At 39.9% G+C, this 26,488-nt stretch overlaps 1 protein-coding gene across 2 annotated transcripts in view; it reads right to left on the bottom strand.

Moving 5' to 3' along the window:
• LOC133536011 (synaptosomal-associated protein 25-A-like) overlaps positions 1-26,488 on the bottom strand; it is a 114,449-nt gene that overhangs the window by 66,119 nt on the left and 21,842 nt on the right. For both annotated transcript variants that reach the window (XM_061876181.1, XM_061876171.1), the window contains exons 2-3: positions 8,108-8,213; positions 5,774-5,815 (exon numbers count right to left, since the gene is read on the bottom strand). In XM_061876181.1, the coding sequence (XP_061732165.1) occupies positions 5,774-5,815; positions 8,108-8,179 (114 nt within the window). In that variant the 5' untranslated portion in view covers positions 8,180-8,213. The remainder of the gene's footprint in view (positions 1-5,773; positions 5,816-8,107; positions 8,214-26,488) is intronic.

The following is a 26,488-nucleotide window of genomic DNA, read 5'->3' as shown; positions in this document are numbered from 1 at the left end:
ATACAGTGCTCAATACCGGGGTAGAGCAGAATATACGTTATGTTATATACTGAACAACATTTCGATTAACTTTTTGTTAAAATTTTAAAAAAATGTTTTGGGTTCTTTTACAAATAAAAATATAGAACTATAAACATAGTCGAGGTTACTGTGGTTTATCCATTATACAGTGCTCAATACCGGGGTAGAGCAGAATATACGTTAGGTTATAGACTGAGCAGTATTTAGATTCACTTTTTGTGAAAAATGTTTAAAAATGTTTTTCTTTCCTTTTTTATTTACAAATAAATATATAGAACTATAAATATAGTCGAGGTTACTGTGGTTTATCCGTTATACAGTGCTCAGTACCGGGGTAGAGCGGAATATACGTTAGGTTATATACTGAGCAGCATTTAGATTAACTTTTTGTTTACATTATTTAAAAATGCTTTTTTTTTTTTTTTTTTTACAAATAAAAATATAGGACTATAAATATAGTCGAGGTGTCTGTGGTTCATCCATTATATAGTGCTCAATACCAGGGGTAGAGCGGAATATATGTTGATTATATACTGAACAACATTATATGCCTTAGGTTATATACTGATCAGCATTTAAATTAACTTTTTGTTTACATTTTTTTTAATGTTTTTTTATTTTTTTTACAAATAGAAATAAATAATAATTATAGTGGAAGTTTTTCTGATTTTAAACCGTTATACAGTGCTCAATGCCAGGGTAGAGCGGAATATACATTAGGTTATATACTGAGCAGCATTTAGATTAACTTTTTGTTTACATTTTTTAAAAATGTTTTTTTTTTTTTTATTTTATTTTTTTTTTTTTTACAAATAAAAATATAGAACTATAAATATAGTCGAGGTATCTGTGGTTCATCCGTTATACAGGACTTAATACCGGGGTAGAGCGGAATATATGTTAAGTTGTATACTGAACAACATTTCGATTAACTTTTTGTTAAAATTTAAAAAAAATGTTTTGGGTTCTTTTACAAATAAAAATATAGAACTATAAATATAGTCGAGGTTACTGTGGTTTATCCGTTATACAGGACTTAATACCGGGGTTGAGCAGAATATACGTTAGGTTATAGACTGAGCAGTATTTAGATTCACTTTTTGTGAAAAATGTTTAAAAATGTTTTTCTTTCCTTTTTTATTTACAAACAAAAATATAGAACTATAAATATAGTCGAGGTTACTGTGGTTTATCCGTTATACAGTGCTCAGTACCGGGGTAGAGCGGAATATACTGAGCAGCAATTAGATTGGATTAACTTTTTGCTTAACATTTTTTTAAATTTTGTTTTTTACAAATAAATGTATAGAACTATAAATATAGTGGAGGTTTCTGTGGTTTATCCGTTATACAGTGCTCAATACCAGGGTAGAGCGGAATATACCTTATAGCAGTGATCCCCAACCACCGAGCTCGATTGGTACCAGGCCGCAGAAGAATTTTTCATTAATTTAAATGTTTTTTTATTTAAATTTTTTTTTTTTTTTTTTATCAAATCAACATAAAAAACACAAGATACACTTACAATTAGTGCACCAACCCAATAAACCTCCCTTTTTCATGACAAAGAAAAAAATAAATACATTTAAAAAAATAAAAGAATGTAAACGCTCTGAAGTGGGAAAGGGGCAGGATTAAATAAGTTTTGCTTCTGCCAACTCCTTTTCGGAGTATGTTCATGTTCGAAATAAACTAAAAAAATTTAAGAAAAAAAGAAAAAACCCAGAGGCTATTTCATCCCTACAAGCCTGTTTCGCAGGTTTCCCTGCAAAACAGGTTTATAGGGATGAAATATCCATTTTTTTTTTCTGACCTAACATAGAACTATAAATAGGTTTTTTCAAATTATTATTATTTGTATTGACTTTTTATTTTATCTAGTCATTTACTCTTATTTGTATTTACTTTTTATTTGATCTTTTTATCTATTTCTATTTGGTTTCACTTTTCGTGTACACACACCTGATATGAGACGTTATTGTTGCGTCCTAATTTTTGTTGTAGTTTTATATGTTTTATGTCCATTAATTAGTTTTATTGCCAATTATTATTCGTAATCTTTTCTGTATTGTTAAAATGCGATACATCATTTTAAGTGAGGGAATATTCAAACTAGTAACATCACTGCCAAAGCGTGGAAATATGGCACCACCTTATGGAACGTTTACAATGAAAACAGGGCAAAAACATCAAATTTAAAGCCAAAATTTCAGAATAACTCTCACCAATAGAGTAATATGTGTGTACATTAAAGTGTTCTGATCACCATCTTATGATATTAGTGATTGTTTCCTTGATTTAAAAAAAAAAAAAACTGTTAAAAAGGTAGAACTCCAGATCTGGCTCCCTTCAAAGAGCCATGAATCCCTCCTAAGGGCATTCAAAGTAGAAATCTTGGTAGAGGTAAAGACCCTACTAATTAATTTGTGTGGTTTTCGGTGCTTGGTGGGCACAATAACAACAACAATGCTAATCCTGCTAACTAACTAACCAAATAACTAACTAACTGGTGGTAATTATAACATGACCTTTTGTTGTTTTTGTTGCTTGGTGGAGGCAATACAAACAGCAATGCTCATCCTGCTAACTAATTAGTGGTAATTATAAAATTACCTTTTGTTGTTTTTGTTGCTTAGTGGAGGCCATACCAACAACAATGCTCATCCTGCTAACTAACCAACTAACTAATGGTGATTATAACATGGCCTTTTGTTGTTTTCGTTGTTTGGTGGAGGCAATACCAACAGCAACGCTAATCCTGCTAACTAACTAACTAACTAATTAACTAACTAACTAACTAACTAACTAACTAATTAACTAACCAACTAAGTAATGGTAACTATAACATAACTTTTTGTGGTTTTTGGTGCTTGGTGGAGGCAATAACAACAAAATTCTAATCCTGCTAACTAACTAGCTAATTAACTAGTGGTAATAATAAAATGACCTTTTGTTGTTTTTATTGCTAGGTGGAGGCAATACCAACAACAATGCTAATCCTGCTAACTAACTAACTAATGGTGATTATAACATGACCTTTTGTGGTTTTCGGGGCTAACTAACTAGCTAATTAATTAGTGGTAATTATGACATGACCTTTTGTGTTTTTAGTGCTTGGTGGCGGCAATAACAACAACAATGCTAATCCCGCTAACTAACTAGCTAACTAACTAACGGTGATTTTATCATGGCCTTTTGTTGTTTTCGTTGTTTGGTGGAGGCAATACCAACAGCAATGCTAATCCTGCTAACTAACTAACTAAGTAATGGTAACTATAACATAACCTTTTGTGGTTTTTGGTGCTTGGTGGAGGCAATAACAACAAAATTCTAATCCTGCTAACTAACTAGCTAATTCACTAGTGGTAATAATAAAATGACCTTTTGTTGTTTTTATTGCTAGGTGGAGGCAATACCAACAACAATGCTAATCCTGCTAACTAACTAACTAATGGTGATTATAACATGACCTTTTGTGGTTTTCGGGGCTAACTAACTAGCTAATTAATTAGTGGTAATTATGACATGACCTTTTGTGTTTTTAGTGCTTGGTGGCGGGAATAACAACAACAATGCTAATCCCGCTAACTAACTAGCTAACTAACTAACGGTGATTTTAACATGACCTTTTGTGATTTTTGATGCTTGGTGGGGGCAATACCAACAACAATGTTAATCCTGCTAACCAAGAAGCTAACTAACTAACTAGTGGTGATTATAACATGACCTTGTGTGGCTTTCAGTGCTTGGTGGAAGCAATATTAACAACAATGCTAATCTTCCTAACTAACTAACGAATGGTGATTATAACTTATCCTAGTGTGGTGTTCGGTGCTTGGTGGAGACAATAACAGCAACAATGCTAATCTTAGTAACTAACCAATCAACTAACTAACTAACCAACTAACTAATGAAGGGAGATTATAACTTGACCATTTGTTGTTTTTGTTGCTTGATGGAAGCAATAACAATGCTAATCCTGCTAATTATATAAATAACTAACTAGTGGTAATCATAACATTACCTTTTGTTGTTTTTGTTGCTTGGTGGAAGCAATAACAATGCTAATCCTGCTAATTATATAAATAACCAACTAGTGGTAATCTAACATTACCTTTTGTTGTTTTTGTTGCTTGGTGGAAGCAATAACAACAACAATGCTAACTGTGCTAACTAGATAATTAACTAACTAGTGGTAATTATAACATGACCTTTTGTTGTTTTTGTTGCTTGGCGGGAGTAATACCTACAACCACAACGCTAATCATGCTAACTAACTGACTAATTAACTAACTAACTAACTAACTAGTGGTAATTATAAAATTACCTTTTGTGGTTTTTGGTGCTTGGTGGAGGCAATAAAAACAATACTAATCCTGCTAACTAACTAGCTAACTAACTAACTACTGGTAATTATAACATGACCTTTGGTTGTATTTGTTGCTTGGTGGCAGCAATAACGACAACAATTCTAATGCTACTATCTAACTAACTAACTAACTAACTAACTAACTAGTGGTAATTATAACATTACCTTGTGTGGTTTTTGGTGCTTGGTGGAGGCAATAAAAACAACAATACTAATCCTGCTAACTAACTAGCTAACTAACTACTGGTAATTATAACATGACCTTTTGTTGTATTCGTTGCTTGGTGGCAGAAATAAATACAACAATTCTAATGCTACTATCTAACTAACTAACTAACTAGTGGTAATTATAACATTACCTTGTGTGGTTTTTGGTGCTTGGTGGAGGCAATAAAAACAACAATACTAATCCTGCTAACTAACTAGCTAACTAACTAACTACTGGTAATTATAACATGACCTTTTGTTGTATTTGTTGCTTGGTGGCAGCAATAACGACAACAATTCTAATGCTACGATCTAACTAACTAACTAACTAGTGGTAATCATAACATTACCTTTTGTGGTTTTTGGTGCTTGGTGGAGGCAATAAAAACAACAATGCTAATCCTGCTAACTAACTAACTCACTAATAATAATTATAACATGACCTTTTATTGTATTTGTTGCTTGGTGGTAGCAATAACGACAACAATTCTAATCCTACTATATATCTAACTAACTAACTAACTAAATAATGGTGATTATAACATGACCTTTTGTGGTTTTTGGTGCTTGGTGGAGGCAATAAAAACAACAATGCTAATCCTGCTAACTAACTACCTAACTAGTGGTAATCATAACAGGACCTTTTGTTTTTCTTTGTTGCTTGGTGGCGGCAATAACAAAAACAATGGCTAATTCTACTAAGGGACTTAATATCCAACAAACGGTGAGTGCGGTCAGAAGCGGGTCTCGAACCCGCGGCCCTCCACTCGTTAAGCCGAGCCGCGGCCACCACAGCGCACGCAGAGGTGGCGCGCGCAAAAGCAATCCGCTGTTGGCGCTGGAGTGAGTTATGATCAAAAGTCTATTATTATGCGCGGCGTGTTGGTTATTTTTAACCCTCCCGTCTCTGGAGAGAAGCTGGCGTTGTCAAAAAGTTGTCTTTTGTCCCAGCGCGGTGATGAGAGCCATGCTAACTCTGGCAGACACAACCAGGACACCTCACTCTCCAAGTGCACGCTTCCCAAGGCGGGCTGGGAGGAGGAGGAGGAGGCGGCGCAGCCTGACGGTGGATATTTCATTGCTCGCACAGCATGAGGCCCTGACTGGTTTTGTGCTGGGACAGAGGTGGGCGGGGTCAAAGGCGAGGGGGCGGGGTCAGGTGTAAAGTCCACTCACCTCCTCCACCAGAGCGATCATGCGACGAGTGCTCTCCAGGGACTGTGGGCACAAGACAAGATAACACTTAGCAAACAACTTCGAGGAGGACCTTCAATCAAACACTTTCTTTGAAACTGTGCATTAATCATCCGTCCATTCATCCACTCATCTATCTACCCTTTGTTCATCAATCATTTGTTGATTAATTCACTGAATTATACACCCTTAATTCCATATTTCCATTGGTTTTATCCATCTTTTCATTCACTCATCAATCACAAGTCATCCACTCATCCAGAGATAGTTCATTCACTAATACATCATCCATACATCCATGAATTGATATGTTCATCAGTACAATCAAGGCATCCATTTATTCATCCGTCCATCCTCTCTTTGTTCTATTTGTCCATTAATCATCCATCAGTTCATCTACTCGTCTATGTATGCATTTGTCTAACAATGACTAATTAATTCATTCACTCATCCGTGCACGCTTGCTTCCAATTTCTTATTGATTTCACCCACCCTTTCATTTTTCACCCATTAATTATTCATCCTCCATTAAGCCATATTTTCATCCGTCCAATTATCACTAATCAAGGAATGCATCCATCCTCTGCTCCTTTTATTTGTAGTTTAATCATACATCAATTCATCCACTCATCTAGCTATGTTTTATTCATCAATCACTTATTCATTCATTCACTAAACTATACACCCTTAGTTCCATTGATTGTATCCATCCTTTCATCCATTAAAGCATTAATCCACCATTTCATCCACTCATCTATCTATGTTTTGTTCATCAACCACTTATTCATTCATTCACTCAACTATGCACCCTTAATTCCATGGATTGTATCCATCCGTTCATCCATTAAAGCATTCATCCATCGATTCATCCACTCATCTATGTTTTGTTCATCAATCACTTATTAATTCATCCACTCAACTATGCACCCTTAATTCCATTGATTGTATACATCCTTTCATCCATTAAAGCATTCATCCATCATTTCATCCACTCATCTATGTTTTATTCATTAATCACTTATTCATTCATTCACTCAACTATACACCCTTAGTTCCATTGATTGTATCCATCCTTTCATCCATTAAAGCATTAATCCACCATTTCATCCACTCATCTATCTATGTTTTGTTCTTCAATCAATTATTCATTCATTCACTCAACTATGCACCCTTAATTCCATGGATTGTATCCATCCTTTCATCCATTAAAGCATTCATCCATCAATTCATCCACTCACCTATGTTTTGTTCATCAATTACTTATTAATTCATTCATTCAACTATGCACCCCTAGTTCCATTGATTCCATCCATCCTTTCATCCATTAAAGCATTCATCCATCATTTCATCCACTCATCTATGTTTTGTTCATCAATCACTTGTTAATCCATTCACTCAACTATGCACCCTTAATTCCATATTTTCATTGGTTTTATCAATCCCTTCATCCATTAAAGCACTCATCCATCTTTTCATTCACCCATCACTCACAAGTCATCCACTCATCCAGGGATAGTTCATTAACCAATACATCATCCATACATCCATGAATTGACATTTTCATCAGTACAATCAAGGCATCCATTTATTCATCCGTCCATCCTCTCTTCATTCAATTTGCCCATTAATCATCCATCAGTTCATCCACTCATCTTTCTATGCATTTGTCCAAAAATTATTTAACAATTCATTCACTCACCCGTGCACGCTTGCTTCCAATTTCCCATTGATTTCATCCACCCTTTCATTTTTCACCCATTAATTATTCATCCTCCATTAGGCCATATTTTCATCTGTCCAATTATCACCAATCAAGGCACCATTTAATTAATGTGTTCATTCTATTCATCCATCAGTTCATTCACTCATCCATGCATCCTTCCTTCCATTGACATAATCAATTATTCTGTTATCCATTCTATTTTTTTATAGATCTGTCCATCAACATGGCAGTTCATCCGTCCATCCATCCATCACTCATCCATCCATCACTCATCCATCCATCCCTCCCCCCTCTCTCCATCCTGTCTGCATTATGTGCTCATGAATATTTAATGAGGCCATTAGCGCTCCTCCATTATTCTGCTGCAGCACCAAATGATCTGCTCTTCCTGAGCTCCTCTCAGCTCGTTAAACGAACAAAGTTCCCTTGAAAAAAAAACAAAAAAAAAGAGAGGGATGGATGGAAGGAGGAGAAGAAAATGGCGCGAGGTCACATGACGTGTCGGCCCGGAGGAAGACGTCTTCAAATGTCAAGAGACCAAAATTGTTCCGAGCGTGACATTTGGCGCACGAATGTTCCGGCGCCATGTTTACCTCGTCGGTGATCTCGTCGGCGCGAGTCTGCAGGTCGGCCAGCTCGTTGCGCATATTCGCATCGTCCGCCATGATGGTAGTTGACCTTTGACCTCAACTGGAATGACTGCATGAAGAGAGATTGAGAGAGAGAGAGAGATGGGTCAAAAGTCAGCCTGTCATTGGTGAGTTTAAAAGTCAGGCCTAAGCTGAACACATGGTACCTGTAAAGCTGTAACAGGGGTGTCAAACTCATTTTCATTGAGGGCCACATTGCAGTAATGGCGGCTTTTAGAGGGCCGATTTTTAAAAATGAATTGACATTGTGCACCTGTGATTGATCATGATTAATCGAAATGCATAGGTATTTGATTATTAGATTTTTTTTTAATGTATAACTTGCCTTAAAATCACAAATAAAGGTGACGAGCAGATTAACAATTTGTTTTTATCTCAAAAAAATTGTTTTGCAATACGATATATATTAATAAAATTGGCATGCTCAGATAATATTAAAGTTTAAATTTTTTTTTTTGCCCTAAAATTTAAAGAACGAATGAATTTATAAAAAAAAAAAAAAAATTTTTTTTTTAAAGTATTTTATTGAAACCCACTTTTCCACCACCTGTAGCAGTAATGACAATCTCCAACAAACAGAAAAAGTCTGGAGTTAAAGTTATATAGAAGTTTTTTAAGCGCAAAAATTAGGACTAAAGCAGTGAAGCTGTATTTTCATTTGCACTTAAATTTTATTGACCATTTATTTGAGCAAGATATTTATTATTAATTTAGTTTATTTATTTTAGCACAACATAATTTACTTTTCAGTTATATATGGTTATTATTATTTTTTTTTTAATTCAGCCTTGACCTAAGGCTAAGGTTTGTGTGTTTAATAATAATAATCTGTGTGATGCGTTTCATATCATTTGACAAAGTTGCAAACTATATATAATGATTAAATACAATTAAAATAAAAAGTAAGATGAGTCTTAATACTTGATTGGGTCCCGGGCCCTTCTGTAGTGGAAAAGTTGGGGCCCTGGATCAGAATGTCCCCTGCTGTTAAAAAGTGTCTTATTAATGATGTTCTTATTGTATTCATACATATTTTTTTATGTGCACCAAATCTGAGAAACCCCACCCAACCAACCAACTAACTAACTAACTAACTAACTAACTAACTAACTAACTAACTAACTAACTAACTAAGGAATGTGATCATAGCATGACCAGTTCTGTTTTTTGCTTGACAGAGAAATCCTGCAGAACTAACCAACCAACCAACCAACTAACTAACTAACTAACTAACTAACTAACTAACTAACTAACTAACTACCTAACTAACTAACGGTAATCAGAACATGACCATTTGTGATTTTGTTGCTTGGTGGAGGCAATCCCAACAATGAGGCTAACCATATTTACTAACTAACTAACTAACTAACTAACCAACTAACTAACTAACTAACTAACTAAATAACTAACTAACTAACTAAATCATGGTAATCAGAACATGACCATTTGTGATTGTGTTGCTTGGTGGAGGCAATCCCAACAATGAGGCTAACCATATTTACTAACTAACTAACTAACTAACTAACCAACTAACTAACTAACTAACTAAATAACTAACTAACTAACTAAATCATGGTAATCAGAACATGACCATTTGTGATTGTGTTGCTTGGTGGAGGCAATCCCAACAATGAGGCTAACCCTATTCACTAACTAACTAGCTAACTAACTAATAATGAATATAACATTATCTTTTGTGGTTTTATGTGCTTGGTAGTAGCAATACCAAAAACAATGCTAATCCTGCTAACTAACAAGCTAACTAACTAAATAATGGTGATTATAACTAGTGGACATGTTGGGTCCCTGGATCAGAAGGTACCCTGCTATTAAAACAGATATTTTTAATTATGTTCTTATCATATTTTTACATATTTTTATGAGCACCACATGTGACAAATCCTTAACTAACTAACTAACTAACTAACTAACTAACTAACTAACTAACTAACTAACTAACACACTAAGGAATGTGATCATAGCATGACCAGTTCTGTTTTTTGCTTGACGGGGAAATCCTGCATAACTAACCAACAAACAAACAAACAAACAAACAAACTAACTAACTAACTAATGCTTGGCAATCAGAACATGACCATTTGTAATTTTGTTGCTTGGTGGAGGCAATCCCAACAATGAGGCTAACCCTATTTATTAACTAACTAACCAACCAACTAACTAACTAACTAACTAACTAACTAACTAACTAACGGTAATCCGAACATGGCCACTTGTGATTGTGTTTCTTGGTGGAGGCAATCCCAACAATGAGGCTAACCCTATTAACTAACTAACTAACCAACTAGCTAACTAGCTAACTAACAATGAATACAACATTACCTTTTGTGGTTTTATGTGCTTGGTGGTGGCAATACCAAAAACAATGCTAATACTGCTAACTAACAAGCTAGCTAACTAAATAATGGTGATTATAACTAGTGGACAAGTTGGGTCCCTGGATCAGAAGGTACTCTGCTATTAAAACAAATATTTTAATTATGTTATTATATTCTTACATATTTTTATGAGCACGAAATGTGAAAAATCCTAACTAACTAACTAACTAACTAACTAACTAAGGAATGTTACCATGAATTTGTGGTTTGTGTTGCCTGGCAGAGACAATCCTAACTAACTGACTAACTAACTAAATAACTAACTAACAAACTAACTAACTAACTAGCCAAGTGACTGACTTAGAAACCATCTAACTAAGTAACAAATAGTGATCAGAACATGGCCATTTGTGTTTTTGTTGCTTGGTGGAGGCAATCCCAACAATGAGGCTAACCCTACTAACTAGCTAACTAACTAAATAACTAACTAATAAGGACTATAACGTGACCTTTTGCTGTTTTCTGTGTTTGGTGGTGGCAATCCCAACAATGACGCTAATCCTGCTAACTAACTAGCTAACTAACTAAGTAAGGGTGATTATAACTAGTGGAAAATTCAATTGACGCTTTTAAAACGGTGACTTTTCATCACGTCTTGGTTCAAAGAAATTATCACCAGTCAGAGGCAGGTGTGATTAATCAGCGCTCCTAGCAACGAGAGGTAAACAAGGGAAGGAAGGAACGCTGACAAGAGAGACAGACCATAATAATAATAGGGGAAGCAAGACAGAAACAAAACCCTCTGGTGACAGGTGTGACACCAATAGCCTACAGCCTAGCTTTTTTTTTTTAAACTTTTTTTTTAAATGATTTGGCTAAAACAGAAGCAAAGACTAATCTTGTGTGCTTTTTGGAGGGTATTTACATGTTGACTGGGTGTCCAGTGCATAAATAAACATGCTGCAGGATTGCTGTTATCGGACATAATAAGCAAATTGTCCAACAGTTTAAGAACAACATTTCTCAGCGAGCTATCGCAAGGAATTTAGGGATTTCACCACTTACGGTCCGTAATATCATCCAAAGTTTCAGAGAATCTGGAGAAATCACTGCATGTAAGCGATGATATTACAGACCTTTGAGCCATCAGGGGGTACTGCATCAAAAAGCGACATCAGTGTGTAAAGGACATCCCCACATGGGCTCAGGAAGACTTCAGAAAACCACAGTCAGTAACTACAGTTCGTCACAACCTCTGTAAGTGCAAGTTAAAGCTCTACTATGCAAAGCGAAAGCCATTTATCAACAACACCCAGAAACGCCACCGTCTTCGCTGGGCCCGAGCTCATCCAAAATGCACTGATGCAAAGTGGAAAAGTGTTCTGTGGTCTGACGAGTCCACATTTCAAATTGCTTTTGGAAACTGTGGACGTTGTGTCCTCCGGAACAAAGAGGAAAGGAACCATCCGGATTGTAATGGGCGCATTGATTGATTGATAGAAACTTTTATAAGTAGATTGTACAGCAAACTTCAAAAGCCAGAATCTGTGATGGTATGGGGGTGTGTTAATGCCCAGGGCATGGGTAACTTAAACATCTGTGAAGGCACCATTAATCCATACAGGTTTTGGAGAAACATATGTTGCCATCCAAGCAACGTTATCATGGACGCCCCTGCTTATTTCAGAAAGACAATGCCAAGCCATGTGTTACAACAGCGTGGCTTCATAGTAAAAGAGTGCGGGTACTAGACTGGCCTGCCTGTAGTCCAGACCTGTCTCCCATTGAAAATGTGTGGCGCATTATGAAGCCTAAAATACCACAACGGAGACCCCGGACTCAAGCAAGAATGGGAAAGAATTCCACCTGAAAAGCTTAAAAAATTGGTCTCTTCAGTTCCTAAAAGTTTACTGAGTGTTGTTAAAAGGAAAGGGCATGTAACATAGTGGTAAAAAAAAATACATTTTTGCAATGTGTTGGTGCCATTAAATTATAAGTTAATGATTAATTGCACAAAAAAATTAGTTTTTCAGTTGGAACATTAAATATCTTCTCTTTGCAGTCCATCCAATTGAATATAGGTTGAAAAGGTTTTGCAAATCATTGTATTCTTTTTTCATCCATCCATCCATCCATCATCTTCCGCTTATCCGAGGTCGGGTCGCGGGGGCAGCAGCCTAAGCAGGGAAGCCCAGACTTCCCTATCTCCAGCCACTTCGTCCAGCTCTTCCCGGGGGATCCCGAGGCGTTCCCAGGCCAGCCGGGAGACATAGTCTTCCCAACGTGTCCTGGGTCTTCCCCGTGGCCTCCTACCAGCTGGACGTGCGCTAAACACCTCTCTAAGGAGGCGTTCGGGTGGCATCCTGACCAGATGCCCGAACCACTTCATCTGGCTCCTCTCGATGTGGAGGAGCAGCGGCTTTACTTTGAGTTCCTCCCGGATGGCAGAGCTTCTCACCCTATCTCTAAGGGAGAGCCCCGCCACCCGGCGGAGGAAACTCATTTCGGCCGCTTGTACCCGTGATCTTATCCTTTCGGTCATGACCCAAAGCTCATGACCATAGGTGAGGATGGGAACGTAGATCGACCGGTAAATTGAGAGCTTTGCCTTCCGGCTCAGCTCCTTCTTCACCACAACGGATCGATACAACGTCCGCATTACTGAAGACGCCGCACCGATCCGCCTGTTGATCTCACGATCCACTCTTCCCTCACTCGTGAACAAGACTCCTAGGTACTTGAACTCCTCCACTTGGGGCAGGGTCTCCTCCCCAACCCGGAGATGGCACTCCACCCTTTTCCGGGCGAGAACCATGGACTCGGACTTGGAGGTGCTGATTCTCATTCCGGTCGCTTCACACTCGGCTGCGAACCGATCCAGTGAGAGCTGAAGATCCCGGCCAGATGAAGCCATCAGGACCACATCATCTGCAAAAAGCAGAGACCTAATCCCGTGGCCACCAAACCGGAACCCCTCAACGCCTTGACTGCGCCTAGAAATTCTGTCCATAAAAGTTATGAACAGAATGGGTGACAAAGGACAGCCTTGGCGGAGTCCAACCCTCACTGGAAACGTGTCCGACTTACTGCCGGCAATGCGGACCAAGCTCTGGCACTGATCATACAGGGAGCGGACCGCCACAATAAGCCACAGTATTCTTTTTTTTATTTACGAATTACAAAACGTGCCAACTTGACTGGTTTTGGGTTTGGTACAATCTTGCCTTTGAAGACATGTTTTATGAACATGATTGACAGAAAGCAGGCAGATATGGGCTTAGAGTCGTCATGTCTGATCAAGTATCTCCAATCCTGCATCCGTCTTCTCCACCCAGTCTCTTAATAATTCATAAACAGCATCTCAGCAAGCTACTTTTGCGAGCACTGTTTCCTCTCTCTCTCTCTCTCCTGCTGCACCCGGTCTCTTTCAAATATTCATGTTGACATTTTACATTTGCGCCGTCACAATAAACTACAGCGGGAGGGTTAGAGTAACTAGTTTCGCCGTGACGAGAGAGTATTGGCGCTCACTCCAAGAGTCGAAGGTGAGCGACCTGCTGCGTCTTTTTGACTTCCTGCGGTGACAGCCGTCCGCCGTCCTCATCGATCAACTGCTTATCTTACTGCAGCGAAGTCACTTCCTGTTTGGTGGCATTGTCCAATCCCCTCTGGCGTCGCTTATCTACTTCACGAGGCATCAGACTTTAGTTGGTAGACGACTACTATTTCATGTTTAATACAGAGCAGTAGTTAAATTGTCCAAAATAATAGATTAGATAGTACTTTATTTATTCCGTCAGGAGAGTTCCTTAAGGAAAATTACTATTTTCAGCACAATCCCATTCAAGATCAGACAAACATTACAGGGAGACAGAACAGGATCGCTGACGGGTCTGCCGGCTTCCAGCGCCCCTTACAAAAAAGATGACATACAGGTAAACAAGGGGGGGGGGGGAGAATAGAAGATTAAAATAAAATTTAAAAAATCGGTCTTAGCCTGGGCCCTGGAGTGGGGGTGCAGACTGAGGCCAAGGGAAAAAAAACAAAACAACAACAACAACTCATTGCCATAGTACACATCCCTCTTACATGTGTGTAAGAGGGAAACATCAAACATCAAAGAACACAGAGGACATTAAAGACATTAAAGCAGCAGATATAACCAGACACTTCTACATACAGCTATGAATAAAAAGTTAAATAAACATATACACTGTGGTGGCCTCTGCGGTGTTCCACGCCATTGTCCGCTGGGGAGGAGGGAGCATGGCCAGAGACAGAAGCAGACCCAACAAAGCAACCAAGACAGCCGACTCCACTCTCGGCCAGTGTCCAGTCCGCATAATATAATAATATGCATGGATTGGATGTTTTTGGTAGGTTAATACTTAGCCTAGTGGGCGTGGCTTGGGGCAGCAATGACGTACCATGAATTGGTTTTGGGGCGGTATAGCTCGGTTGGTAGAGTGGCCGTGCCAGCCACTTGAGGGTTGCAGGTTCCATCCCTGCTTCTGCTATCCTAGTTACTGGCGTTGTGTCCTTGGCAAGACACTTTACCCACCTGCTCCTAGTGCCACCCACACTGGTTTAAAAATGTAACTTAGATATTGGGTTTCATTATGTAAAGCGCTTTGACTCACTGGAGAAAAGCACTATATAAATATAATTCACTAAAATGAATTGATTAGCGTGGACCCTGACTTAAACAAGTTGAAAAACGTATTCGGGTGTTACCATTTAGTGGTCAATTTTACGGAATATTTACTGTACTGTGCAATCTACGGCCCTGCGATGAGGTAGCGACTTGTCCAGGGTGTAACCCGCCTTCCGCCCGATTGTAGCTGAGATAGGCACCAGCGCCCCCCTCGACCCCAAAGGGAATAAGCGGTAGAAAAATGGATGGATGGATGTGCAATCTACTAATAAATGTCTCAATCAATCAATCAAATTGGCCCTATGAACTCTGCCTAGCAACAAGAGGCCAATCAAACAAGAGTCGTCAGCAGGAAAAATAAGTCTGTTTAGCTACCTTGTTTTGCCTATTATGGGGGTCAGCAACCCTACTCTTTAGTGCCGCCCTGGAGAATTTAAAAAAACAAAGGATTGAAAATTTAAAAAAAAAAGTTTTTATGTTTTATTATGTTTTTTGTTGGAGGACAAACACGACACAAACCTTCCCAATTGTTAGAAAGCCCACTGTTTGATATGGTTGTGTGTATGCTTCACTGATGAGACTATTTGGTGAACATGGTTTTGTCCTGCTAATTTCGGCGGTTCTTGAACTCCCCATTAGGTGGAATGTTTGTTTACAGGTGAAATCTTCCACTCCTTTTTTGTATCATTTTGTCCACCAAATGTTTTATACTGTGTGTGAATGCACAAAGGTGAGCTTTGTTGATGTCATTGACTTGTTGGAGTGCTAATCGGGCATATTTGGTCAGTGCATGACTGCAAGCTAAATCGATGCTAACATGCTATTTAGGCTAACTGTATGTACATATTACATCATTATGCCTCGTTTGTAGGTACATTTGAACTCATTTAATATCATTTACTTTAATCCTCTTTATTTATAATTTTGTTTTGCATGTCTCACAACATATCTCGATTTTTTTTAATTTAGCCTTTATTTAACCAGGTAAAATCCTATTGAGATCAAAGATCTCTTTTGCAAGGGAGACCTGGCCAAGAAAGCAGCAGCAAGGTTACATTAAAAACAGTAAATAACACATAAAACATCAAGTTTACAACATTAAAACTTGCTCACTTAACACATGTGCATACAGACAAGGTAGACTGCAACCCTTTCACAGAACTTTTAAACTCATTTAATGTAACAAGGGTTTGAAGTTGAAGCTTTGATTGGAGATTATTCCAAGCCTTCGGTGCTGAAAACCTAAATGTTTTCTTGCCCAGTTCAGTTGTTACTTAGGGGACGACAAATTGCAGAACATTCGATGTTATAGTGGCTGCATTTCTGATAGTTGTTTGTGTGCCATATTGTTCCAGACCACAGCAAACATTACCTAGCTTGCCAAAGATGGTAATAAATCCATTAGAAGAAGACAGCCTGACGTTTCCTTTAACTTGGACACACACATCTATACCTTTGGCCATTAAAAGCCAGTCATTTCCAGGAGTTATCTCACCTTGAATTCATTAAGTGTGGTTTTCGTCCTGGTCGTGGAACTGTGGACCAGCTCTATACTCTCGGCAGGGTTCTTGAGGGTGCATGGGAGTTTGCCCAACCAGTCTACATGTGCTTTGTGGACTTGGAGAAGGCATTCGACCGTGTCCCTCGGGAAGTCCTGTGGGGAGTGCTCAGAGAGTATGGGGTATCGGACTGTCTTATTGTGGCGGTCCGTTTCCTGTACGATCAGTGCCAGAGCTTGGTTCGCATTGCCGGCAGTAAGTCGGACACATTCCCAGTGAGGGTTGGACTCCGCCAAGGCTGTCCTTTGTCACCGATTCTGTTCATAACTTTTATGGACAGAATTTCTAGGCGCAGTCAAGGCGTTGAGGGGTTCCGGTTTGGTGGCCACGGGATTAGGTCTCTGCTTTTTGCAGATAATGTGGTCCTGATGGCTTCATCTGACCGGGATCTTCAGCTCTCGCTGGATCGGTTCGCAGCCGAGTGTGAAGCGACCGGAATGAGAATCAGCACCTCCAAGTCCGAGTCCATGGTTCTCGCCCGGAAAAGGGTGGAGTGCCATCTCCGGGTTGGGCAGGAGACCCTGCCCCAAGTGGAGGAGTTCAAGTACCTAGGAGTCTTGTTCACGAGTGAGGGAAGAGTGGATCGTGAGATCGACAGGCGGATCGGTGCGGCGTCTTCAGTAATGCGGACGTTGTACCGATCCGTTGTGGTGAAGAAGGAGCTGAGCCGGAAGGCAAAGCTCTCAATTTACCGGTCGATCTACGTTCCCATCCTCACCTATGGTCATGAGCTTTGGGTCATGACCGAAAGGATAAGATCACGGGTACAAGCGGCCGAAATGAGTTTCCTCCGCCGTGTGGCGGGGCTCTCCCTTAGAGATAGGGTGAGAAGCTCTGCCATCCGGGAGGAACTCAAAGTAAAGCCGCTGCTCCTCCACATTGAGAGGAGCCAGATGAGGTGGTTCGGGCATCTGGTCAGGATGCCACCCGAACGCCTCCCTAGGGAGGTGTTTAGGGCACGTCCAACCGGTAGGAGGCCACGGGGAAGACCCAGGACACGTTGGGAAGACTATGTCTCCCGGCTGGCCTGGGAACGCCTCGGGATCCCCCGGGAAGAGCTGGACGAAGTGGCTGGGGAGAGGGAAGTCTGGGTTTCCCTGCTTAGGCTGTTGCCCCCGCGACCCGACCTCGGATAAGCGGAAGATGATGGATGGATGGATGGATGGATGGATGGATGAATTCATTAACGTGGACCCCGACTTAAACAAGTTGAAAAACTCATTCGGGTGTTACCATTTAGTGGTCAATTGTACGGAATATGTACTGTGCAATCTACTAATAAAAGTTTCAATCAATCAATCAAACCTTCTGCGTAACCTCGGATTTACTAATGGTTTTAATGTTGTAAAAATGTGTAGAATAAATATTAAATTTCCCCATTTGCCTGCGACACATACTCATTTTGATAGTAGGATATTATAGCTAATATAGACACTTACATCATGTGTTGCCTTCTTTATAACACTAATATAAGACTTTTAGGGACGGCGTGGCGCAGTGGAAGAGTGGCCGTGCGCATGTTCGGATGTACTTAGTGGACGCCGTCTTTGCTCCACAGTAAGTATTTGCTGTCGTCCAGCATTCTTTTTTTGTTTACTTTTGTAGCCCGTTCAGTTTTAGTTTGGTTCTGCATAGCCTTCCCTAAGCTTCAATGCCTTTTCTTAGGGGCACTCACCTTTTGTTTATTTTTGGTTTAAACATTAGAAACCTTTTTATCTGCATGCTGCCTCCTGCTGTTTCCGACAACTACAAGCAATTAGCTACCGGCTGCCACCTACTGATATTTAAGAGCTCTACACAGCACCGAAACTCAACAACAACACATCATTTACAGACTACAATTACTGGTTTGCAAAAAATATTGTTAACCTAATAGGAGAAATTAGACAATCTCCCACGGCACACCAGACTGTATCTCACGGCACACTACTGTGCCGCGGCACAGTGTTTGAAAAACACTGTTGTAAACAATGTGAGGAGCTCCACAACCCGTGACGTCATGCGCACATCATCTGCTACTTCCGGTACAGGCAAGGCTTTTTTATTAGGGACGGCGTGGCGCAGTGGGAGAGTGGCCGTGCGCAACCCGAGTTCAAATCCCACCTAGTACCAACCTCGTCACGTCCGTTGTGTCCTGAGCAAGACACTTCACCCTTGCTCCTGATGGGTGCTGGTTGGCGCCTTGCATGGCAGCTCCCTCCATCAGTGTGTGAATGTGTGTGTGAATGGGTAAATGTGGAAGTAGTGTCAAAGCGCTTTGAGTACCTTGAAGGTAGAAAAGCGCTATACAAGTACAACCCATTTATCATTTATTTTTATTTAAAGTCATTTTGATAGTAGGCTAATACAATTAATATAGACACATCGTGTGTTGCCTTCATTATAACACTTATATCAGTGGGTATTAACCTTGTTGGAGGTATTGAACACCACCAGTTTCATATGCGCATTCACCGAACCCTTCTTTAGTGAAACATAAAATGCATTTTTTTTCAAATTCAAGACCAAGTTATATGTATTTATACATGTGCACAAAATGAACCATGCATGAACATCCCCTTGTTCAAAGAACAAAACCAACACAGAGCATGAACTCACAACCAATTACACACCTGCAAATTAGTGTGATTTCTGCGGCTACCGTATACATAATACGCCGATAGGGAAGAGTTTTTATTTACACGATGAGTCGGGTGTGTCCTGACCTCTGCAGAACCACTGAGGCAAACTCACCGAAGCCCTAGGGTTCGATCGAACCCAGGTTAAGAACCACTGACTTATATAACACTTTTAGAGTAATTTTGATAGAAGGCTAATTGTTGCGATCCGTGACTCGGATCCGTTTGATCCGTTTATTTCCCGTTTAGTCCATCACCGTGGTTACTTATTATATTCAGCTGCTACTCCCGGTTCCTGCACACCTGTTCTCTGTTAATCACCTCCCCTTTATAAGCCAGCCTCTTCTCTTTATTCTTTCTGGGACTCTAGTTTGTTTTCACGCAACGTAACGTCAGGTATGCTTTTCTCGCTAGCTCATTAGTTTAATCAATCAATCAATCAATCAATGTTTACTTATATAGCCCTAAATCACTAGTGTCTCAAAGGGCTTCACAAACCACTACGACATCCTCGGTAGGCCCACATAAGGGCAAGGAAAACTCACACCCAGTGGGACGTCGGTGACAATGATGACTATGAGAACCTTGGAAAGGAGGAAAGCAATGGATGTCGAGCGGGTCTAACATGATACTGTGAAAGTTCAATCCATAATGGATCCAACACAGTCGCGAGAGTCCAGTCCAAAGCGGATCCAACACAGCAGCGAGAGTCCCGTTCACAGCGGAGCCAGCAGGAAACCATCCCAAGCGGAGGCGGATCAGCAGCGCAGAGATGTCTCCAGCCGATACATAGGCGAGCAGTACAAGGCCACCGGATCGGACCGGACTCCCTCCACAAAGGAGAGTGGGACATAGAAGAAAAGGAAAAGAAACGGCAGATCAACTGGTCTAAAAAGGGAGTCTATTTAAAGGCTAGAGTATACAAATGAGTTTAGCCACCTAGTCATCTTTAGCTCACATGCTAATAATCATCTTTGTTTTTACTTTTTATGCCTTCATGCCAAGTCTTAGTTGTTTATATTTCCTAGCTTTCATGCTGGCGTCTTTTGTTTCCCTTTTTATTAGCTCCAGTGTTTTGTTCAGAGCTCACCTTTTGTTAATAAATTTGTTAGATTCTACCTTTGTTGTGTTCTTCGTTTGACGCATCCACGAGGGAATCGAACCCGGTACCACGATGCCGAACCGGCGTCACATTAATATAGCTAATATAGACACTTAAATCATGGGTTGCCTTCATTATAAGACTTATCATTTTCATTTTTTGCGACTCCAGACAGATTTTCGTATTGTATTTTTGGTCCAATATGGCTCTTTCTACATTTTGGGTTGCCGACCCCTGGCCTAAGAAATAATCAATACTTTAGTTTACTGTAAGTTTTATGACGGAATGAATAAATTATGATTCATTAATATTTATATAAAAAGATATTAGGATAAAAAAAAAAACATTATTTGTATGTTCTGACGACAGTAGTGTGTGATTTTTTCATTTCCTTGAACTAAAGAGGGGATTTTTGCTGATAACTAATCAGAAGTATGGGATTTTTTTTTTTATTATTATATAATTTACAATACAAAAAAAAAACAATACAACTAAAAGTAAACTTGTTTTTGGTAACATGCCAAGTTATACTGTACAGTGAGGCACAATGTTTGTTTTAGTGTTCTTAAACGTTACTAAGAACAACGTTAAAACTGTTATTATTCAATGTTTTGTGTTAGTTTGCTCTAATTGTTTTTATATGTATTAAGTGTAATGCAAGTAGCATTTTATATAAACAGATTTTACATTAATATTGTTATTAATAGAAATTACTAAATACAAACCCCGTTTCCATATGAGTTGGGAAATTGTGTTAGATGTAAATATAAACGGAATACAATGATTTGCAAATCATTTTCAAGCCATATTCAGTTGAATATGCTACAAAGACAACATATTTGATGTTCAAACTGATAAACTTTTTTTTTTGCAAATAACCATTAATTTTAGAATTTGATGTCAGCAACAAAGACAAAGAATTTGGGAAAGGTGGCAATCAATACTGATAAAGTTGAGGAATGCTTATCAAACACTTATTTGGAACATCCCACAGGTGTGCAGGTTAATTGGGAACAGGTGGGTGCCATGATTGGGTATAAAAACAGTTTCCTAAAAAATGCTCAGTCTTTCACAAGAAAGGATGGGGCGAGGTACACCCCTTTGTCCACAACTGTGTGAGCAAATAGTCAAACAGTTTAAGAACAACGTTTCTCAAAGTGCAATTGCAAGAAATTTTGGGATTTTAACATCTACGCTCCATAATATCATCAAAAGGTTCAGAGAATCTGGAGAAATCACTCCACGTGAGCGGCATGGCCAGTAACCAACATTGAATGACCGTGACCTTCGATCCCTCAGACGGCACTGTATCAAAAACCAACATCAATCTCTAAAGGATATCACCACATGGGCTCATGAACACTTCAGAAAACCACTTTCACTAAATACATTTTGTTGGTACATCTGTAAGTGCAAGTTAAAGCTCTACTATGCAAAATGAAAGCCATTTATCAACAACATCCAGAAATGCCGCCGGCTTCTCTGGGCCCGAGATCATTTAAGATGGACTGATGCAAAGTGGAAAAGTGTTCTGAAGAGTCCACATTTCAAATTGTTTTTGGAAATATTCGACATCGTGTCATCCGGACCAGAGGGGAAGCGAACCATTCAGACTGTTATCGACTCAAAGTTCAAAAGCTAGCATCTGTGATGGTATGGGGGTGCATTAATGCCCAAGGCATGGGTAACTTACACATCTGTGAAGGCACCATTAATGCTGAAAAGTACATACAGGTTTTGGAACAACATATGCTGCCATCTAAGCGCCGTCTTTTTCATCGACGCCCCTGCTTATTTCAGCAAGACAATGCCAAGCCATATTCAGCACGTGTTACAACAGTGTGGCTTCGTAAAAAAAGAGTGCGGGTACTTTCCCGGCCCGCCAGCAGTCCAGAGCTGTCTCCCATCGAAAATGTGTGGCGCATTATGAAGCGTAAAATACCACAGCAGAGACCCCGGACTGTTGAACGATTGAAGCTCTACATAAAACAAGAATGGGAAATAATTCCACTTTCAAAGCTTCAATAATTAGTTCATTGTTGTTAAAAGACAAGGTGATGTAACACAGTGGTGAACATGCCCTTTCCCAACTACTTTGGCACGTGTTGCGGCCATGCAATTCTAAGTTAATTATTATTTGCAAAAAAAAAATAAAGTTTATGAGTTGGAACATCAAATATCTTGTCTTTGTACTGCATTCAATTGAATATGGGTTGAAAATGATTTGCAAATCATTGTGTTCCGTTTATATTTACATTTAACACAATTTCCCAACTCATATGGAAACGGGGTTTGTACAAAAAAAAAGAAAACCTACATAGAATGGAATAGATGATATTAATATATTCAATATTAACATGTTTTGTATACAACTTATACGATAGTTATGTTACTATATTTGTAGTTTTTCTAGTTTTTCTCTATATAGCTCATATTCTTTGAAGATTAAAAAATGAATTAAGGACTCAAACAACCGAAGACAAAAAGTGTGCTCGACGTCCAAAGTTGCTCTTTATGCTTGGGGGCGGGGCTTAGTCCTGTGATTGACAAAAAGGTGGTCAGCCATAGCTCCGCCCTCTCAGTCAACCAGCGAGTGTAGGACGAGCTAGGAAGCAAGTCGACACTCTTTTACCCACGGCGAGCGCCACGGTGACTCCTCCCCTTCAGCCCGTTTGACGGACAGCGGCTCAGCCCGTGACGGATTAAAGTCAGAGGGGAAAGAGGATTTACGCGCACTCTCTCCTCTCGGACTCCATTTCCTGTCCGTGAGCCACCGGCCTTTGTTTTTTTCTACACACGAATGTGGCCCTCAGCGCCACCATGGTGGAACGTGTCTCTACGCCACAAAAACGACTTCCAGCATTTGGACTGAATTCTTTAAAAATCTCACTTGTGAATTATTGATGGCAACTATAAACAGTGCTGCGGCTAATATAGCACCAGCTCAGGATGTTATTAGAATCAATTATGCCATTTATGGAGTACTCAAGACGGCCGACGTTGATATGACTGTGCAGTTCGACATTTCTCACGCTTATATTTCCCTATTCAGTAATAATTTGTATCATTATGATAAACTTTGGTCATTGCAGCTTGCCGTAGTTTGAGTAACTCTGATTGACAGGCCCAGAAAACCAATCCATCCGTCCTTTGTGCCTTACCGTATTTCTTTGAATTGCCGCCGGGGCGCTAATTAATTTAAAACCTCCTCTCACTCCGGCGCTTACCAAAGGCATGCGGTAAATTTAGGCCTGAGCTTATAAATTTAAGTGTGGTGTAAGGGTACCATCATGAAAAGCACATTTAATAAAAATAATATTATGGTCTTACTTTTAGTTATAAATGATCAAAAGCATCGATAACTTGTTTATAGAAGTCTTCCTTATCTTTCTTCAGTTTTAAAAGTCTCTCGGTCTCGATGGAGATCTTCCTTTATTACCTCCTGCTTCCATTGAAAGTCCAGTTGAGAAATCTGTTTTATTTTAGATATGTAATCCTCCATGTTAAAAGTGCAAGCGAGAGGAAAAAATAAACGATCGCTGCTCACTCTTGCTGCTTGTTGTCACTTCTTCTGCAGCCGAGTAGTCGCAAGAGGGATCACTAGCGCCCTCTACCACCAGGAGGCGGGAGTCCTTTAATGACTCATATTTGACACACGCAGCTACGGTATATTAATAAAACATAGCTGCTTGCTGTTCTTTTTAGCATATTCAAATCGCTTGGACCTTAAATCCTACTGAATAGCTCAAAATCTTCTTCCCTTTATGTGATTTCAAATTATTGAAATCAGCCTCCTCCATTTTGAAAATGATGACAGGTGAAGTGTCACTCGTAACGAGACGAGTTTGACCCGGCGGAAATTCTAAGCATACGCTAATTATTTTGCAAAACCGAGTTTGACCCGGCAGAAATTCTAGACATGCGCTAATAAAAATAATATTTTGCGAAACGAGTTTGAATCCGGCCTTAGTCCTGAGCCGGCTGTAATGCTAAGCATGCGCTAATTATTTTGCGAAACAAGTTTGACCCGGCAGTAATTCTAGGCAGGCGCATACTATATACCCGACCGCAATTCAAGTAATCTAACAAACCACGGCAGGCACCAGGCAATATGAAGACTCGCACTATCTTTCACACACTCAACAACACCCGACATTTAAAACTTGGTCGACAAGCCTCCTGCTAGCTAGAAGACAGTACCCAATTGTGTTCATTATTTATTTGCTGTTTCTCCTTGAGGTTCCTTGCCAATATGCAGGGTTTTAAGGCTATCATTGTCATGTGTTTGTTGCAAAGCTGTGCAACATGTATTTGCCTTTTCTCTTGGATCAATTCACACTTGGAAAAAGGAAATTCTGACATCAGTCTCAATGTGTGTGTGGGCGTGTCAGAGTTACAGATTTCTAAATATAAATTTAGATTGGCAACACTGAATTGGCCCTAGTGTGTGAATGTGAGTGTGAATGTTGTCTGTCCATCTGTGTTGGCCCTGTGATGAGGTGGCGACTTGTCATAGGTGTACACCGCCCTCCGCCCGATTGTAGCTGAGATAGGCTCCAGCGTCCCCCGCGACCCCGAAGGAAATAAGCGGTAGAAAATGAATGGATGGATGGAATTTAGACCCCTGTGGAGGGAGGTGTGGCCAGCGCTGCCTGCAGGAGGGGAGGCCACCACTTCTGTCCATGGTGCTGAGGACAGAGCACCATCAGACGGCGAGACACGGCTGAACAGGTGATTAGATTCCCCAGGTGGTACGAGTTGTCTAATCACCTGTTGTCTTTAACAGTAGCGGTCGGGAACAGCAGAAGTAGGAGGGCTTGGGAGAGTGTGGAGAGGAATGACACGGACTGAAAAGTCGAATATTGAAATCCATCCATCCATCTATGTTCTACTGTTTGTCCCTGATGAGGTCGCGGGGGGTGCTGGAGTCAGCTGCATTCAGGCGTGGTACGCCCTGGACAAGTCGCCACGTCATCACAGGGGAATATTAAAATTATTGAGGGTAAAAAAAACCTTGTTCAACTCTGAACGCTGGACTCCCGTGGACGTGTGTGATCAGCGGAACCCGCTCAGAAGCGACATACAAAACGCCCCTAAAGCAGTGTTGTTGTTTTTTTAATTCTAAACTTCAAGATCTATCCACAACTGTTCAAATGTTATCAATTAGACTCGAATCTGTCAAAAGTTACAGACCTTGTAAGGATCAATTTAGACGCTCCAATGACAGCAGAGAGAGCTGCTGTCTCTTCCTCTTAGTTGAAATGCGGGTAGCAGGGGGGTGTATATTGTAGCGTCCCGGAAGAGTTAGTGCTGCAAGGGGTTCCGGGTATTTGTTCTGTTGTGTTTATGTTTTGTTACGGTGCGGATGTTCTCCCGAAATGTGTTTGTCATTCTTGTTTGGTGTGGGTTCGCAGTGTGGCGCATATATGTAACAGTGTTAAAGTTGTTTATACGGCCACCCTCAGTGTGACCTGTATGGCTGTTGACCAAGTATGCTTTGAATTCACTTCTGTGTGTATGAAAAGCTGTAGATATTATGTGATTGGGGTCGGCATGCAAAGTTTATTGGCGCTCCGTACTTCTTCCTGAGTCCGTGTACCACTCCGTACAGCGGCGTTTTAAAAAGTCATGAACTTTACTTTTTAAAACAGATACCGATAAATTCCGATATCACATTTTAAAGCATTTATCGGCCGAGAATACTGGCAGTCCGATATTATAAGACATCTCTAATTTTTGGTGCTATAAGGCCCAATTCCAACTATTGATGCTGAGTGCCAAGCAGGGAGGTACTGGGTCCCGTTTTTATAGTCTTTGGTATGACTATGAACTCACAACCTACCGTTTGCAGGGCAGACAATCTAACCACTAGGCCACTGATTGGCAAATACATTTAGCATTGACTTTGGCAAAATTATTGTCACGGTTTTCATTTCTAATTTGGGGTTCATTAAGATTCACATTAGTAGGCTGGAAGTGAGGACATCTGTCCTAAAGTACTTTAAAAGCCTACTGAAATTATATTTTCTTATTTAAACGGGGATAGCAGGTCCAT

Source organism: Nerophis ophidion, linkage group LG02, assembly GCF_033978795.1.
Source record: "Nerophis ophidion isolate RoL-2023_Sa linkage group LG02, RoL_Noph_v1.0, whole genome shotgun sequence".
Classification (NCBI taxonomy): domain Eukaryota; kingdom Metazoa; phylum Chordata; class Actinopteri; order Syngnathiformes; family Syngnathidae; genus Nerophis; species Nerophis ophidion.
Note: the sequence above shows the minus strand (reverse complement) of the source record. Positions and strands in the feature narration are given on the sequence as shown.